Genomic DNA, 16217 nt, shown 5'->3' on the forward strand with positions numbered 1-16217 from the left:
ATAGTTTCCTACTGAAATCTAGTTTTTCAGCATCCCTCTGTTTTCACTGACAGCTTTCTAAGATGACTTTTGAGCAACACATTGTGGCATTTTGTCAGTGTGTGTTGAAGGTAGAGTTGCAGGTACAGTCTTTTCTGACAGGAGAATAAGTCCATATAAATGTCCTTGTTTGATGCTTCTCATCTGTTTCTGCAGTGAGAAGAGCCTGGAGCTCATGTCAAACATGACATACTTACATTGGACTCATGTCAAATGTGTTTTAGACCCCATAAAATTCTTAAACGTATGTGCAACTGAAAATTTGGACAACTGCAGCACAATAAAGAAAGGCCTCTAAGTCATATTGTTCTTGTTTCATAGTGATGGATGAAATTTAATCTTTTTGAAGAGCAACTCTTTAAAACAACTCTGAAAGATGCCCATTTCTGTTTTCCCTTAATTATTTCATGTCTTAGACTTCAACAGAGAAGACTACATCTGAGTTTTCCTCCTTCAGTCTCACTTAGTAAATGTTTTGTAACGTAACTACTGGATTCTGTGGCAAATTTGCTGGCACTTGAAACTATGAATTCAATCAGTTCTAGCCACTGCTATAAAAAAAGCTCATTTAATGTGGACTGTTTCTTGTTTCAGGCAAAGAGCAGAGGTGATACCTTACATTTTAGTTAATAAGGATTCTGATATGATAAAGGTCTGGCATTAATATTGTGATCAAGCTATTCAAAAACAAAAAATACTTCCCAGATCTTAAAAATTTTATATTGTATTTCAGTCAGATATATTTATTATTTAGAAATCTATCTAGATATCCTACCCTGAAAGATTTATTCAAGGAATTGCAGAGACTGTACAGTTCAGTAAATGTATCATAGTAATCAAAACTACCCAAGTCTCCTTTAAGTCAGAATTCACATTTAAAAGTAGCTCTAGGAGGGATTGTTGCTTTCACTTGTTTAATTTAATCTATTTGAAACAGCCTATAAAACAAATTATGGAATTCTTAAAGAATATAACATGTCTTTTTTTTTATCACCATAAAATAATTGAGAGCTATTCAGTACTTTATAAAAATCACTGAGAACTTTATTAATATCTCTATGAGTAAATTGGCTCCCTGCTTGATTTTTAATTTCTGGTGTTAGGCAGAATATTCAATTTCCCCTTACTAAATGTGTGAACATACTGTTGGCTGTATTCCCCCTTTTCATATATCTGATATTTGGCCAGTGAAAGTGTTATATGAGCACTTTGTGATAATAGTTGTTCGTAAGCTGATTTAACAGTTTTTAATTCAACTTCATTAGCCTTAGGGGGTTTGTTTTTTTGTGAAATCTTCTCCTGGGATTTAATTTAGGCTCCCATTTTGTCTGCTGTTGGATCGTACCTTTCTTTTGCCTAATCATGGCGAATGAAATTATTGTCCCTTGTCGCAAGCGCCTCAGAGGTTTGGTGGAGAGCTCTGTGAGGCTCCAAAGGGCCCTGATTGGATTGGCAGCATTGCAGCCATTCCTCTTCCTCATGCCCTGGCCACAGCAACTTGTTTCCTGCTGCAAAACTGAACTCAATCTCCTTTTGTTTTGACCTGGAGGGGTAATATGGATGGACGTGCTGAAATTGGTGTGTTCCCACTTGTGTCGAGCCTAAAGCACTAACAAGGTAAAAATCAATCCAGGAAGAGTGTGTGCACCCTCTGTCTCCAAGTACCCACGAGCTGCAAATCACCTTGTGCTTCACTGACCAAACAACCCAGGTTTTTCACCCGAGAGCCTCTCTAATTGTGGCAACAGTTTTGTTAAATCACCCACCCCGAAGAACAGCAAAGCTCAGGGAGCTGAGAGCTGCCCAGCTCTTTTGGAAAGAGGGTGATCACTCAAATCTAGAAGTTTCTTAATTCCATCCATTGCAGTTGCATAGTTAAGTGTCATTGTTTAAATTATGAGACTGTTTTTCTGGATTTGGGTCTTTGCTGTTAAAACTTGCTGCTAGGCAGAAAGTGAGTTTAGCTATTTTTTAACCAAGACAAGCCTCAAAATAGAGGAGAAAAATTGTCTCCCTTTAGATGGTACTGAAAGTGCAAGCCTCTTAACAGAAGAAAAATGTCATGCTATTAGCCTCTAATACAATCACATTACTTTGGTCCTTTGACAAAGTAAAGCCTCATTGATATTAAATATGAAAAGTTACTACTTTCACAGTAGCAACTTTTCATAAGGAGTTTTGATTTTTTCCACTGAGTTCTAAGAGACTGGCCCATTAATAATATATGGCGCCGCTCACAAGTCACATATGCTTAATAATTAGGAAACATTTGTAATGAGTTGAAAAGGGTAAGGAAAGCAGCAGAGTGTGAGCAAGTCCTAAACTACAGAAGTCTGAGGCTAATAATTACCTGGGCTTCAAAAGCTTTTCAAATCCTAACAACAGATCCTACTTAAAATTAACAGGCACTGCACAGAAGAGAATAATGAAACAAGTCCAAGCTTACCATTTGGGATAAAGGATAGCTAAAAAGATATAAAGGAAGAAAAAAAAAAAAGGCTTTAAATATAGCTTCTGGCAATCTTGGCAAGGTTTTCTGAAGGAGACTGTGAGAGTTAGGTTGGAAATATTGCTGAAGTCTAACAGGGGTAGTTGCTATAAGTCCCTTAATCCCCTGTGCAAATCCTAGCCCTTATAGATATATACTGTGGGGATACTCCATAACTGACAGCTTCTCAGTGTGGGAAGAATTTCATCCAAACAAGGGGGTTAAAATCACTGAATTTTTGATTTCAGTGATGAAACCAGGAGTTATTTTTCCATTATTCTTTGTTTTGATTAAACAGACCCCTTGTCATCTCAAATATCATTTGAAATGTCTTTTCTCCCTTTCAGTGAGCTGTCAGCAGGGAAGCTCTGGGTGAGAGCAGGACCCTGCTGGGGTGCTCAGTGTGGAGAGGGTGGGGTGGGCTGGAATAACATTGTCCATCCACTTGGGTTTGCTTTGTTTCAGCATAGCTGTAAAATACCATGTGGAATTAAGCAATAGAAATATTGATTTTTAAATTTTTTTAAACCTTATCAGAAATGCCAGTTAAGTGATCTAGAGCAAGAAAAATATTAGATTCTGAAATGAATAGAAACCTAACACTGGCAACAACTTTGGAGGGTGAGGTGCTAATTTGGGGAAAGGCTGACAGGAAGGGAAAAAACCAAGTGACATCAGCTTTACCTTCAAATCCCCTTTTCTTATCTGCATATCAAAAAGTCCTGTATAAGATGCTCCACATAAATCCTTACATGGTCCTCATTGTTAAATATATGAGTACATTTTAACAAATATCTCATCCCTCACTGCAGAGTTAGAGCAGTCCTGAGCAGAATTCCTAGAGATGAGGGCTTGAGGCATGGAGAGACCAAATGACTCATCAGTGATCCGACAAGTCTGTGATAGCAAAGAAAATTGAAACTCCTTCTCAAACTCCAGCCAGTGAGCCAAAAACATGCCATGTAAAGCAACGAGCAGGTTTTTCTGTTTTCTGAGTTGGTGTGTGTATGTGTCACTCTATTTATTCTGAGTTTTGGCATTGAATCCAAAGAAACACAATCAGGCTCATGTGCTTGCAATAAAATTAATGCCATAGACGTTAAATTAAAACATATAAAAAATGCAATTAGAAAGCTGCAGTAAAATTAATGCAGAGTAGAATGCAAAGAGTTGAGCCCAGCTGTTGAGCCTGGAGACCAGGTCTGTGCTCAGAGGTTCTGCAGAGCTGTTTGCAGGTCTGGGTGAGAGCAAGGTAGATTTGAGGGGGAGAAAGAACTGTTTCTGTGAGTTTGGTTTTTGGGATTGACCTTTGACTGAGTGCAGCAGCATGAGGAGATGCTCCCGCTGAGGACCTGAGTGCTGGGTACTTTTTCTATCTGTATTGCATTACACGGAGCCCAGGAAACTGGAGGAATTTTCCTCAGAATGTGGAATTAAACTTTCAGTTGAACTGGAGATTCATATATGGGTATAAGGCATGTTTAGAAATGTTTTTGGGTTTGAGGATCTGATTGTACCATTTGTTGGTTTGGGGTTTTATTTATTTGGTTTGGTTTGGTTTTTTTTTAATTGCCGAATTTGAAATATGAAAGCTTGGGCTTTGGATGGTACCACCATGTTCTCCTAGGCAGAATGACGATGGTTCAGCATGGTCTGGTAAGGATTGTTCCTAGCTCCAGGCTGGCTCCAGCCTCCAGGCATTCTATGTCCTTTTGTAGTTTAATTTCTAAGACCTCACCGTTGCTTTTGTCACACATTTCCTGCTAAAAGAGTGATATTTAAATCACAATTAACCTCTTTCCTCTAAACTTGTGACAGTGTCTGTTGCATGCCCATCTTAGGTCTTCAAGGTGCCTTTGAGACACAGATGTGCTCCTCAACCAGCCAGCTGTGCCATGGACATATAGGATTGTAGGAAACTGAACTTAATTATTATTTTTGGCCCTTTCATTCTTTTCCCTGCACAAGGCTGCCTCTGCAGACATGGCATAGGATCCGCCTGGCTCTGTGTAATGAACTTTGGGAGCAGTGACAAGTCTCATTAACTCCTCAGAGCTGATTCTTTCTCATGGCTGGAACAGTAGCATGAAAAAAAATCAAAGAAATCTTTGCCAACACCTGGATGCTTTTGCAAAATTAAAGCAATGTGTGAATGAAGAGCTTAGCTGCCACCCAGCAGCTACATCAGCTCCTTTGTGGACACAGCCTGGCCCCAAACTGCCCATTTATGATTTGGCTTAATCCATCCTTTCATAAACATAACATGCTTTGCTGGTATATGCTCCTAATATAATCTAAATAATGACTATGAAATTTCCAGCTCTCTTTGTGACCTGATAAGGGAGAGGAAACAAACTGCTCCATGCCCAGGGAAGCTGGAAGATGTAAAATCAAGTATTACAAATTTCACACTGTATTCCTGTAGCTTTTCAACTTGCTTTCCTCTGGATGTGAAATTATTATCTCACACAATATAATGACAGGATACTTCAACACATTGCCCTGAACTGTAAAAGCTGGGCCACATTAATGGCATTTCCATGTTTTCTGTATCACTACTCAAGAGTTTCTGTCTCTTTTTCTTGCTGAGAAGGGAAATGAGACCCGTGTTGCTCCAGGCTGTAAATTATAAATGAGTAGCATGATCATCTGTAATGCTGAAGCAAAGGTCAGAAGAATTTTTTTTTGTATTATTTCTGTGTTCTTTAACTGGATCTTCTTTGATGTTTACAGTGCACATACATCACAATCATTATATCCTGCACTCCTGCATCATTAGTACAACTACAAATGAGATGACTCAAGTTATGAATAACCAGTGCTTCAGTCTAATGCAGACAGATATGAAGGATGAAAATGAGCTAAATAAAAATAGTTATTGAAGGGATTGTTCCCTGGTGTAAATGTCCTTAAAGAGAGTATGACTAAATAAGAGGATGCTGCTCCTTTCTGCAGTCATTTTCCAGCTCAGTAAACCTTTGTTCATTGATTTGTAAAACAAGAGAACATTTTGGAGAAAAACAAAACAAAACAAAAAGAGTTAAAAAACCTTTCAGCAACATTTAATTATATTCTTACTTGTTTCATGAAACTGAGCTAATAACAGTTTGCTTTAAATTTTATGTGGCACAGGTTGGATGGGTCCTTCAGGAACCTGGTCCAGTGGAAGTTGTCCCTGCCCATGGCAGGGCTTGGAAAGAGATGCTTTTCAATGTGCCTTCCAACCCAAGGCATTTTCTGATGGCCATGGTTTTATTTGAGGCACAGAATGGAACAATCTATTTAAAAGGTTATTTTCTAACAGAAGTGGGCTTGTAAGAACATGCTCACCTTGCAGAAAAAGACAGCTAGTTTGGCACTAATTTACTCTCATTTTAGGCATGATTTCTTGATGGATATCAAATATGCTTTGCTCCAGGATGGAGAGATGTTCTCTGTGGAGGTGTTCCAGGAGCATCTGTGCTGGCCAGCCTTGGGGGGCTGCTGGGGATACCTGGGACTGGCAGCAGGGTGCTGCAACCAAAACCTATCACTGAGAAAACGATTTTTATTAATGATGTGTTAAAACAAGGGCTCAGTTTGGATAAATTTGCATTTTTTAATTTGTAGTGGAACATTTGCTAAATTAGACCTTTATCTCCCTAGATACTGATTTTAACACATTTCCCACAATGGGTTTTATCTGCCATGGGAAGCATGTAACTTGACAGTCCCATTGCTAGCATGTTTAAGGTGGTTTTAATCACAGGCACATCATATATGGCTTTTCAGAGCCTTCCCCTTTACATATTTTGCCAAAAGTTATGGGTTGGAATTCAGAAACTATTTAGATCTTGGTGCCTTTGTTTTTGAGGCAGGAACAGTTGAAATGGCGACTGCAGTTCAAAATGCTCACTTTGCATGCAGAGTAACAACTCTTTAATAAGAAATTTTACTGCAGTAAGTTAATGTGCAGTTTTATTGCCTATTATTTTTAGTGAGCATTTATAAAGCGTTATGTTTGGGGTTTAACACCTTAGCTCTCTCCCATCACAACAGGTTGAAATTTGGCATAGCGGTGGCAACCTTCATTTCAAAATTTTCACAGAAAATTGTAAACAGCAAATCGCTATAATTTGTGAAGATTTTGTTAATTTCCACATTTTGAAGCCTGTCAACTTAAATGTCAAATAACGTGACATCCATATGGACCATTAGATCAATGAGAGTGTAGGACCAGAGCTGCCTCAAAGTGCACATCCTGCAGTGACACCTCTGAAATTCTAGAACAGCCAAAAGAGAAAAAATAAAAAAGAGGAAAAGCAAATTGTCAGATTATGGTAGGAAAGGGCAAAACAGCTAAAACTGTGTTTTTAAGAAAAATCCTTCATTCTGTCATTTTGGAAAAGTTTTGAAATTTCACTTTCCAAGTTGCCTCCGTGGTGCTGCAGCTGAGATCTGGGTTGAAGCCAACTTCAGAATTAGTGAGTTTTGAGCATTTGAAGTGCAACCAGGGAGCTTTTCATCAGCCCTGATCTGGATAATGGTCTGATTGATCTGTATTTTGTCTTTGCTTTCTGGGTGTGGTCCAAGTGGAACATAGTATTGTTTTCTCCTTCACACAGACTATTTATCCAGATGTTTTATTTCCTTTTGAATATCTTTTCTGCTTCAAACCTTTGAAATTCATAGAATGTGTGTAGGTATTGATATCAGCAGATTGTTGCAGGAACATGCAATATTCAGGGTTTTCAGTACAATGTTATCTATATATTATAGAGTTCCTATAAAATAACTGAAATATCTTTTATGATTCAAAGCATCAGTAACAGAGTCACTTGGGCAGAGGCTCTGTTGTACTTTATTTGGGGTGTATTCATTTTGGCAATGTAATATCTCATTTAAAATGGATGTATATTGCACTATTAATTTTCATGGGTCTCAGAATAATAAAAACATCATGCAGCAATAAAGAAAAAAACATCCTTTTCTGTAGAGCCTCTGTTTAGATGCAGCTCACAAAAGTAAACATAAAACCTGTGTTGTTATACAGAAATACGAACTACTTTATTTTACACTCTGCAGTATTCATATAACAAGTTTCTAACTCAAATGTGATCTTAATTCTGCAGAGCTCAGCTCTTTTAAGCAAACTGCAAAATGCTGCTTTAGGGAGGGGCCATGACTTTCTTTTCCCTGTTTGCTTCCAGGAAGGCTGATCTACTGTGACCTTTGCATACAGATTTTTTTATCATTACAAGTTTTGTCAGGCTTCACCCCTAAAATTTTGCTATCTGGCATAGGTAAAAATGAGCGAAGCCTTGGTAGAAATGGTGTCCAACATGTCCAGTTCTGGAGAGCTGAGAAATTCAGGAGGGAGTCTGTGATGGGGACTTCTTGATATTGTAAAAGTATTGACACAGGGGAATCTCAAGTAGTAGTGGCATTATTAATCACTGATATCACTGTGTGATGAGATAAGAAGTGGAGAACCAAAGGCAGGTGGGGAAAAAGTCCCTGATTTTGCAATATTGGTTTTATCTGCAATGCCCTGGCAGTAGGTGATCCAGTGCATCCAGCTGCTTTAGAAAACTGTTTGTAGCAATGCTCTCATACATAGTTTCCATTAAATATGAGTTAGTAATGTAGTGTTGTTTTAATGTCCAAGCTCAGACATATTATTTTTTAAATAATTTTATGTTTTTTGGTTTTGTTTTTTTTTTCCAGAAGATGATCTTAAAAAAGGGAATATAGCATTTAACTGGTTTGGTTTTTATTTTAAAGAAAGTTTTTTGAAGAATAAGTTTAGTTCAGGAAAATAAAAGTGTATGCAGAATTCACACTGGTCTCACAGTAAGGACAATGCCCACACAATCTTCTTTCCAAAGTCCTGTTTGCTTGTTGTTCACCAAAATGTCCTTTTCTTGGTGAAACTAAGTCAGATTTTATAACTCATTTTTGCTTTCAGTATTCATTAAGTTTAAGAGCAGGGGAGAATGTTTTGAATTTAATATCTTGGAACCAAACAGTGGAAATATTTCTGTACTATTTTTTGGTTTTTGTCGTGAATTCAGAGAAAATGGATATTGTTAAAATCAATAGTTAATTGAAAGATGTGATGTGTTTTATTATTTGCAGTAAAAGAGAAATTCTCAATTGGTAATGTTAAGTTTTTAGTGCTAACTCTTTATAGAATTTATTGCATTTTTATGTCATTGTTAGAAATAAAATATATTATTAGAAATTTATATATTGCTCAATCCTATATAATTCTTAATACTGAAGCTAAATTAAAAGATATTAAGATTGCTATTAATTTATTTTCTTTAAAAAATCTTAGGCTAATAGGCTGGTGGGGCCATGACTTCAAAACACGATTCCTCATGGAAAACAGTATGTATTTATACACTTTCAATTTTACCTTATTTGATTTATTAATATATAAACAGCTTCACTTCTGTAGCAGTTTGAGGAGGACAGAACTTTGCATTTCCTCATTCTAAATATGTGAGGCAGTGGAGTTAACAAAATAAATGTTGTAATAAATTTGTGTGTGGGCAGAAAGGTTTGACTGTCTGCTCCTAGACATTTTGCTGAAATACCTTCAAAAAGCTGATATAGAATATGGATGAAACTTTCAAAGTATCTCAGTGAATTAAATTCATAAGTCTCTGAGGAGCAAGGATCTGCTATCAGTCACTGGGGTAATATCTTTCTTCAGCATTATTCTACTGGAATTAATGATAAATTATACAAATTCAGGTAAGGCAACCTGACAGAAGTCATGAAATTCCACTAATGTTTCAGCATCTCCAAATTTCCTGCACTAGGGACGGATGGGTTGTAAGACAAACCTGCTCTGAAATAGTGTTTATTGTCCCAACACAAAATGAGAACTTCTTTCCAAATCTGACAGCTAGACTGTTCAGCTCCAGTTTAAACTATGGCAGAGAGAATATCCTGAGGGATCAGGATGAGAAAGGAGCTTTTTGGTTTGATTGGTTGTTTTGTTTTTTAATATATTTTTAATTTTCTGTGGCAGCGCCTGTTGATGTGGCTTTGGCTGGAGAGCACCTCTCTAATAGCCTCAGTCTGCTCTTTGTTTTCAGACCAAATGCAAAAGAGTGGCACTATGGAAAGCCAGCAGGAGACACAAATTGCCTTGAAATACTGCTAGAAGAAGAAAAAACGTTGTTTATTCATTTCCATGAGCAGTTTACAGGGGAGAAGTTGGGCATTATAAAATTAGCCAGTCTGCTGTGCGTGAAAAGCGTTTCCTCCGCCGCGTCCTCCCGCTCTGGTGCTGGAGCATGAAATATCAACGGTGACACAGAACTTACAGCGAGGCTTTTGTAGATTTATTAAATGGATTTTGTGAAATTTCACAGCCCAAAGTTTAGGCAGCTCCTCTCCTTGGCCTGAAGCTACACTTAGCTGCATATGCAGCCTCCCATGTGTCTCATCAGCTCAATAAAGTGAAGGAACGCGATTCCCTGCTCCGCGTGAGCGTGCCTCTGCTGACTTGGAATTCCTCTGCCTCGTGCCAGCCTTAAAAGAGATTCAAGTGTAAAGGTGGTTTTAGCACACACCATTTAAACAAATTAATTGCAGTTCTCTGGTTCCCATGAAGCTGCTAATGAGGTCTTCTGCTGGATAAAATTGGGCTTCTCTCGAAGTTGAAAGTATTAGCTGGGAATAGATTACTATTTCCTTTTAATGACCGATTCCTACGGGCCACATTAGGGAAATATTTTACTGCGTGAGGACAGACTTCAAGATAAGGTCCAATCCATTAAAATGAAGAAATCAAAAACACTAATATAAGTTATTCATTTTCCAGAATTACAACTAAGTGAAGGAATTAATGGATTCCGGTTATCAAATCCTCCAATTTTACTGGTCTGTGCTCTGCAAGCCAGTTTAGAGGTAAGTAATTGCTTTACTTTGAGGCTGAATTTAAGAGTATAAAAATGTTTAATGAATGTTACGTGTGTTATTGCTGTCTCCCTTAAAGAAAACTGTGAAATATTTGAACATGGAAGGGGAGAAGTAATGAAAAGCAAACAAAATAACTCCACAGCCCTGACAGACCATGGCCTTTAATGAATATGCTCATCTCCCCATGTCTCTCACAAATTCTGCTGGAGAACCCTGAGTTGGACTGAGAGTATTTTAGGTTTACACCTCCAAACCTGAACTCTGGCAATGTGTTTGTCCCTGCTTTTAGGAGCTCAGTACAAACAGCACCTTTATCCCATAGAAATATTCATGGCTCAAAATCATAGAATAATTAAAATTGGAAGAGATCTCTGAGATCACCAAGTCCAACAGTGCCTTGTCTCAATACTACTTACGGGGAGGATTATGCTCCGCATCTTCCTATGAAGGAATCATGTAAGCCTGAAAAGTTGCATTTAGAGCTGTTGTTTTTTATATTCCACCAGCAAAGCAGACTTATATTCTTTATGAAAGAAAATTAGGTGTCCTGGCTGTACTGTATCAACTGATCCAGTGGCTCAAGGAACCTGTTCTGCCTTTGGTTACAAGCAGAAGGGACAGAAACTATCTGCAAATGTTTCCTAAAAAAAGAATCCATGAGTGTGGCATAGCTCCAAGCTGTCTTTTTGTTCATTGAATCATTAGTTTTCTGGTGGTCAAAGGAGCAGAGCCCACCTCTGACTTATCTCTGCATGAATCACTGACACTGTGGCTGTGGGAAGGGCAGTCCTGCCATACAGAGATAATTCCTCCTCTGAAGGTGTGATCCATGTGCTGAAATCCTCTGATCCATTTTGGAGAGCACAGCCCATCCCTGCTTGAGGGCATGGAACTGTTCCCCATATCAAGATATTTTATATCAAGCTGTTTCATATCAAGATATTCCAGCATTTCTCATAGGGGTGGCTCACCCCTGAAATCGGACTTCAGTCTCTGTGTCTCAAAAAAGATGGTGTTATTCAGATTTACCTGTTGTATGCAATATATCCTACTATAAAATCATCCTTAACTGGTTTTCAAGTCAGCCTTGGGTAGCAAGGTTTTGCCACCAGCATAGAAATGGCAGAAATTTATTTCTGGTTAGCATTCCATTAATTCTAGTGGAATGGCTGAGACGATGCTGGAACAAAGAGCTGTGTCCACATCTCTCTTCTGTATTTACTGAAAAAAGAGCATCTTAAGCAAACAAAGTCAGAAAATTGCCGGTTATGATCTCTCCATCTTACATGCAACACTGAAGGACTGCAAAGGGCACAGCCATGCTTCTTGTTCCGCCTGACAATTTATTTATTTTTTTTTTAGTCCTTAAACATCCAATATATTGTTTTAAACTTTATGTGACCTTTGAGATAAGCTGAAAGCTGTTCTGCCATGACCCAGATTGTGAGTGCTCGGGTTTGTGTGGGCTGGTGTCATTTAGCCCACTGCAGGGAGCCTGGAACAATGAGGGCTGAGCAGTTTCCACTGCCTCCCCTTCCCCTGCCCACATTACCTTTTGGCACAGCCAGGATTTCCCAGTGCTAATTGCTCTAATACAGTGGGAAACAAAGTAGTTTTCATGTCTGGCAAGAGCTGGCTAGTGAAATTGCATGCCACCTTCACTGGGACACATTAAGCAGAAGGCAGTGTTTCCAATGGAAACAATGAAAACTGCAAGTGTTAATGGATGTTATTCCTCAATAATGCTTAAAGTGACTGTTATGGCACTAGCTGCTGCCTTTTATGGAAAAAAGGGGAGCGCTCTACAGACACATTTTAAAGACCTTTTTCAAAAAATTTCACCCAGGAGACCAAGTATTCCTTGCACAAAGCCTGTGGAAGCAGATTTTTGCATGCAGCCTAAGGAGATCCATCCCTCACACTCCTGCAAATCCTGGAGGAATAGAGGCAGGTCTGTTTTCCCTCTAGTAATGCACTGAACAGTTCTGTGCCTGCTCTGCCTGCCTGGGTGGAGAGGGAAGCATCCTAGATTTTTGTTGACCTGTGCAACTGCTGACTGCTGGTGGCTCTGGTCCCTGGCACATTTATTCCCATGCAAAGTCTGTCTTACAGCATCCACATTCCATTTCACAAGCACAAATGCAGGGGTACTCGGTTTTGTGCAGCATCTAGTGGTTGTGATAGCATCAGAGAGTGAGATTTGGGACCTTCTACAAAACCATTATTTCCACATGCTCCTGGAAACCAGAATTAGTTATATTTTGAGTAGGATTCCTCAGGTAGCTATCTTTACACTTTCCCAGGTAATGATATATGCAACCTTAAAATTGTTACGTCTCTAGTGTGAAACAGTGATTTCTTGAGAGTGAAGATCATGGATTTTCATCCAGGGCACTGCTTTGCCTCTGATTTGCAGCTGCAGTCAGTGCAGAAAGAGCTGTCCACAAGCACTGATGTGCCAGGATGTGATCTGAAGTGGCTGTTGGGCACTTGCATGTCTGTATCCTTATCATGTCCCCCTGCAGCTAATTCCATGGGAAGAAGGAAAGGGAGATTTGAGGAAGCAGGGGTAAATTGTTTCTGGGGTTTCATTTCCATCATTCCCTGTAATGGAGCCTTTCCAGAGCAAAAGCAGAAGGTGTCTCACCTTCTGCTCCCAAACTCCTCTAACACATTGGTCTTGTTTGTGTGGCCAAACAGCACTGCCATTTTCAAGCAGTCATTTTTGCATGCCTCATGATATTTTGAGTGTCTGAAACTCACTGGTTCTTGTAGCTGTGCAAGAGCACAGAGCTATTGAAAAATAATTCAGCGATTTTCTTTTTTTCTTCATGTGGGTTAGAGAGAGGAACCCTGCACAAGACTTAAAGCTGTAAAGTCAATCTTAGTATGCATTTTGTGCTTTCACAGACAAGAATTTCTACACCAGTCGTGATGTTTCAGTCTTGGCCCTTGGATTTGATTAGTAGAATCATTGTGTCCAAGATCATTGTGTCCAACCATTAAACCATCACTGCCATGCCCACCACCAAACCATGTTCTCAGGTGCCACACCTACATGGTTTGGAACACTTCCAGGGACAGTGATTCCTGCCATGGACAGCCCATTCCAGTGCTTGACCGCTCTCTTAGTTAGGAAATTCTTCCTAATAACCAAACTAAGCCTCCTCTGGTGCCACTTAAGGCTGTTCCCTCTTTTCCTATCAATTGTTTCCTGGGAGAGGAGATCAAACCCCACCTGGCTACACCCTCCTTTCAGGGAGATGTAGAGAGGGGGAATGTGTGTATTAAAGGTACATGCAAGGGAAAATTTTCATGAGATTTTGAGTTTCATTCGGCCCTGTTGCACCTACAGAGGATTTATGGATTCTCTTTAGACATGCAGAGGAATGCTCTCTGTGCAAACTGGCTTTGTATGCAAGTTGTTTCTGCAGACACAGATGTTTATGAAACTTCTAAACAGTAGGCACAAATATCTGTCATTATCTAAAACACATTATCCTGTGTTTTCCAAAGCCCAATCCTGCCATATTTATGTAAAATGTCTCTCTGGTGTTACTGCTTGATTCCAGTGATAATGTATATAGAAATCTATCTTTATTTCCTTTTCATTTTCTACAGCATTCTCATTCTAATGATTTCAAATCATCACAGGTTTTTAGTCAAACTACAATGAAAGCATTGAGGAGGAAATCTGTTCTACTCACTGGTTACCTGGAATACCTGATAAAGCACTACTACAGTGAGGATAAAACAAATCCAGAGAAGCCCTTTGTAAGAATAATCACACCCTCCCAGATTGAGGAGAGAGGATGCCAGCTCACTCTGTCGTTTTCCCTTCCAATCAAATCTGTGTTTAAAGAGCTGGAGAAGAGAGGAGTGGCTGTAAGTAAATAAAACCTCATCTTCTTTACAAGTAACAAACTATTAATTTGCTTTTATTCAAGTGTAGTCTCATATAAGGGAAAAAACCCATTAGGACTGATGGCGATTTCTTACAATTTCAATTTTTACTTGTGCAAGCAATCAAATACATAGAGTTATTTTATAAATTATTTGTTAGGCACTGTATTTCCCTTTCACTGTTGACTTATTTCCAGTAGTTCTGGAGTCACTGCTAGGGTTAGAGCTGTATCATGGGTGCATTAGGACAGAAGGCACAGCTACAGATTTACATGACAAGGAACTTTGAACCTACATCAGTCCCCTTCATGATCCACAAATGACCAAAGCTTTGTGAAGCACTGTCATGGAGCAATGGAAAAGGTGCCATTTCCCTAGAGATGTGTTTTAGCACTCAGAAAGAGCAGCCACTGAGCAGCACTTCCTTGTGATGGCACAGTTACCATCAAGCACTGCTCCAAAAGAATAAAAGTGTAATTTAGGGCCATACATTGGGTGATTTAGATGTGCTGGGAGGTGAGGCTGATAGCATAATGCCATATAAATGAGATAGAAGTTTTATTTCTGCTGGTCACTTGTCTCCCCAAAGGGCACCTCTGTTAGGTTGCGTATGCTGCTGCTGCTTTGGTGCTGCCAGGGAATTCCAGGAACTCCTGCTTTTAACAGGGCACGGGGCCTCACACTGTTGGCTTGTCTTTGCAATGCAGTGATATTTTTCAAATATAAGAGATTATTATATTCAGGAAAATGTTCAAAATCACAATGAGAGGAAGAAAAATACTGCAATGCCTGTGCCATTACTTGTACCTTTAGAACAAGACACTCACATACTGGAATGGGGGAATTTTGTGCTTTTTTTTCTTTTTTTGTCACCTCTGTGCCTCTTCAACTCTGGGTTGCTATAGGCATTAAAGTGAATTTTGGGGCTACATACTTGGTTTGTAGCCCTCAATGGCACTGCTAAATTCCTGCCCATGCTGAGCTTTGCATCATTTTTTAGGCAAAACTACTCTTCTTACTAAATTTTTCACAATCATGCTCCTCACTGTAGCTCCCTGAGCATCCCAAAGGTTTTTGCATGTGCTTCCTTGTCAGTCCAGTCATTCTTCCTTGAAGACAAGTTGTGGCATTTAAAAATAGAGCCTGACAGATAGACAAGAAGTGACCTGAATTTACTGAATGCTCCCTCTCTGTTTTGCAGTGTGACATGCGAGAACCAAACGCTCTTCGCATTGCTCCAGTTCCTCTCTACAATTCCTTCCTTGATGTGCACAGATTTATTGAAATCCTGGGATCCGCAATTACATCTTCAAAACAAACAGCAAATAATACTGTGCTATCTGGTTCTTATTGATGGCTCAGCTGTACCTTTTAATCTATTTCTGACTAAGATGCATTTATCCTGCTGAGTGATTCTTTGCTTCGAGTAGACCGAGCTATATCCCATGCAATTTGCAAAAAAATGACTGTGCTTGAATAGTTATTTACAACAGACATAGTTTTATTAAAGCTCATATTTCCACTCTGCTTTGACTTTGACTTCATGAATTAGTATGCTTTGTATATTTTAATGGGGCTCTTCTTAAACATTTTATGTAGTTTTATTGCATTAGCCTTGAGAAGCATGGAAAAATTGCTATCAACTAGAACAGGGATGAAAAAAATCCCTTCTTTATTATAAAAATTATGCATAATAAAATGTGGAAAATAGACAAATTGCCAACTGTTAAAAGATACAGTCCAATTTACATTTTTAATTTAGTAATTCTATTTAAAGTACAGGGTATACTTGAAAAGTAAAAGTTGAACAATTGTTTCAAAACTGCTGCACACCAAGTTTTTCAAAGGGCCCAATATTTTGAAATTTTGC

General features: G+C 38.8%; 1 protein-coding gene across 6 annotated transcripts in view; it reads left to right on the plus strand.

The window, feature by feature from the left end:
• KYNU (kynureninase) overlaps positions 1 to 15874 on the plus strand; it is a 101259-nt gene extending 85385 nt beyond the window's left edge. For all 6 annotated transcript variants that reach the window (XM_064435274.1, XM_064435277.1, XM_064435279.1 and 3 more), the window contains exons 11-14: positions 8847 to 8899; positions 10347 to 10432; positions 14099 to 14329; positions 15549 to 15874. In XM_064435274.1, coding sequence (XP_064291344.1) covers positions 8847 to 8899; positions 10347 to 10432; positions 14099 to 14329; positions 15549 to 15701 — 523 coding nt within the window. In that variant the 3' untranslated portion in view covers positions 15702 to 15874. The remainder of the gene's footprint in view (positions 1 to 8846; positions 8900 to 10346; positions 10433 to 14098; positions 14330 to 15548) is intronic.
• The last annotated feature ends 343 nt before the right edge of the window (positions 15875 to 16217 follow it).

The sequence above is a fragment of the Passer domesticus genome, chromosome 10 (genome assembly GCF_036417665.1).
Source record: "Passer domesticus isolate bPasDom1 chromosome 10, bPasDom1.hap1, whole genome shotgun sequence".
NCBI lineage: Eukaryota > Metazoa > Chordata > Aves > Passeriformes > Passeridae > Passer > Passer domesticus.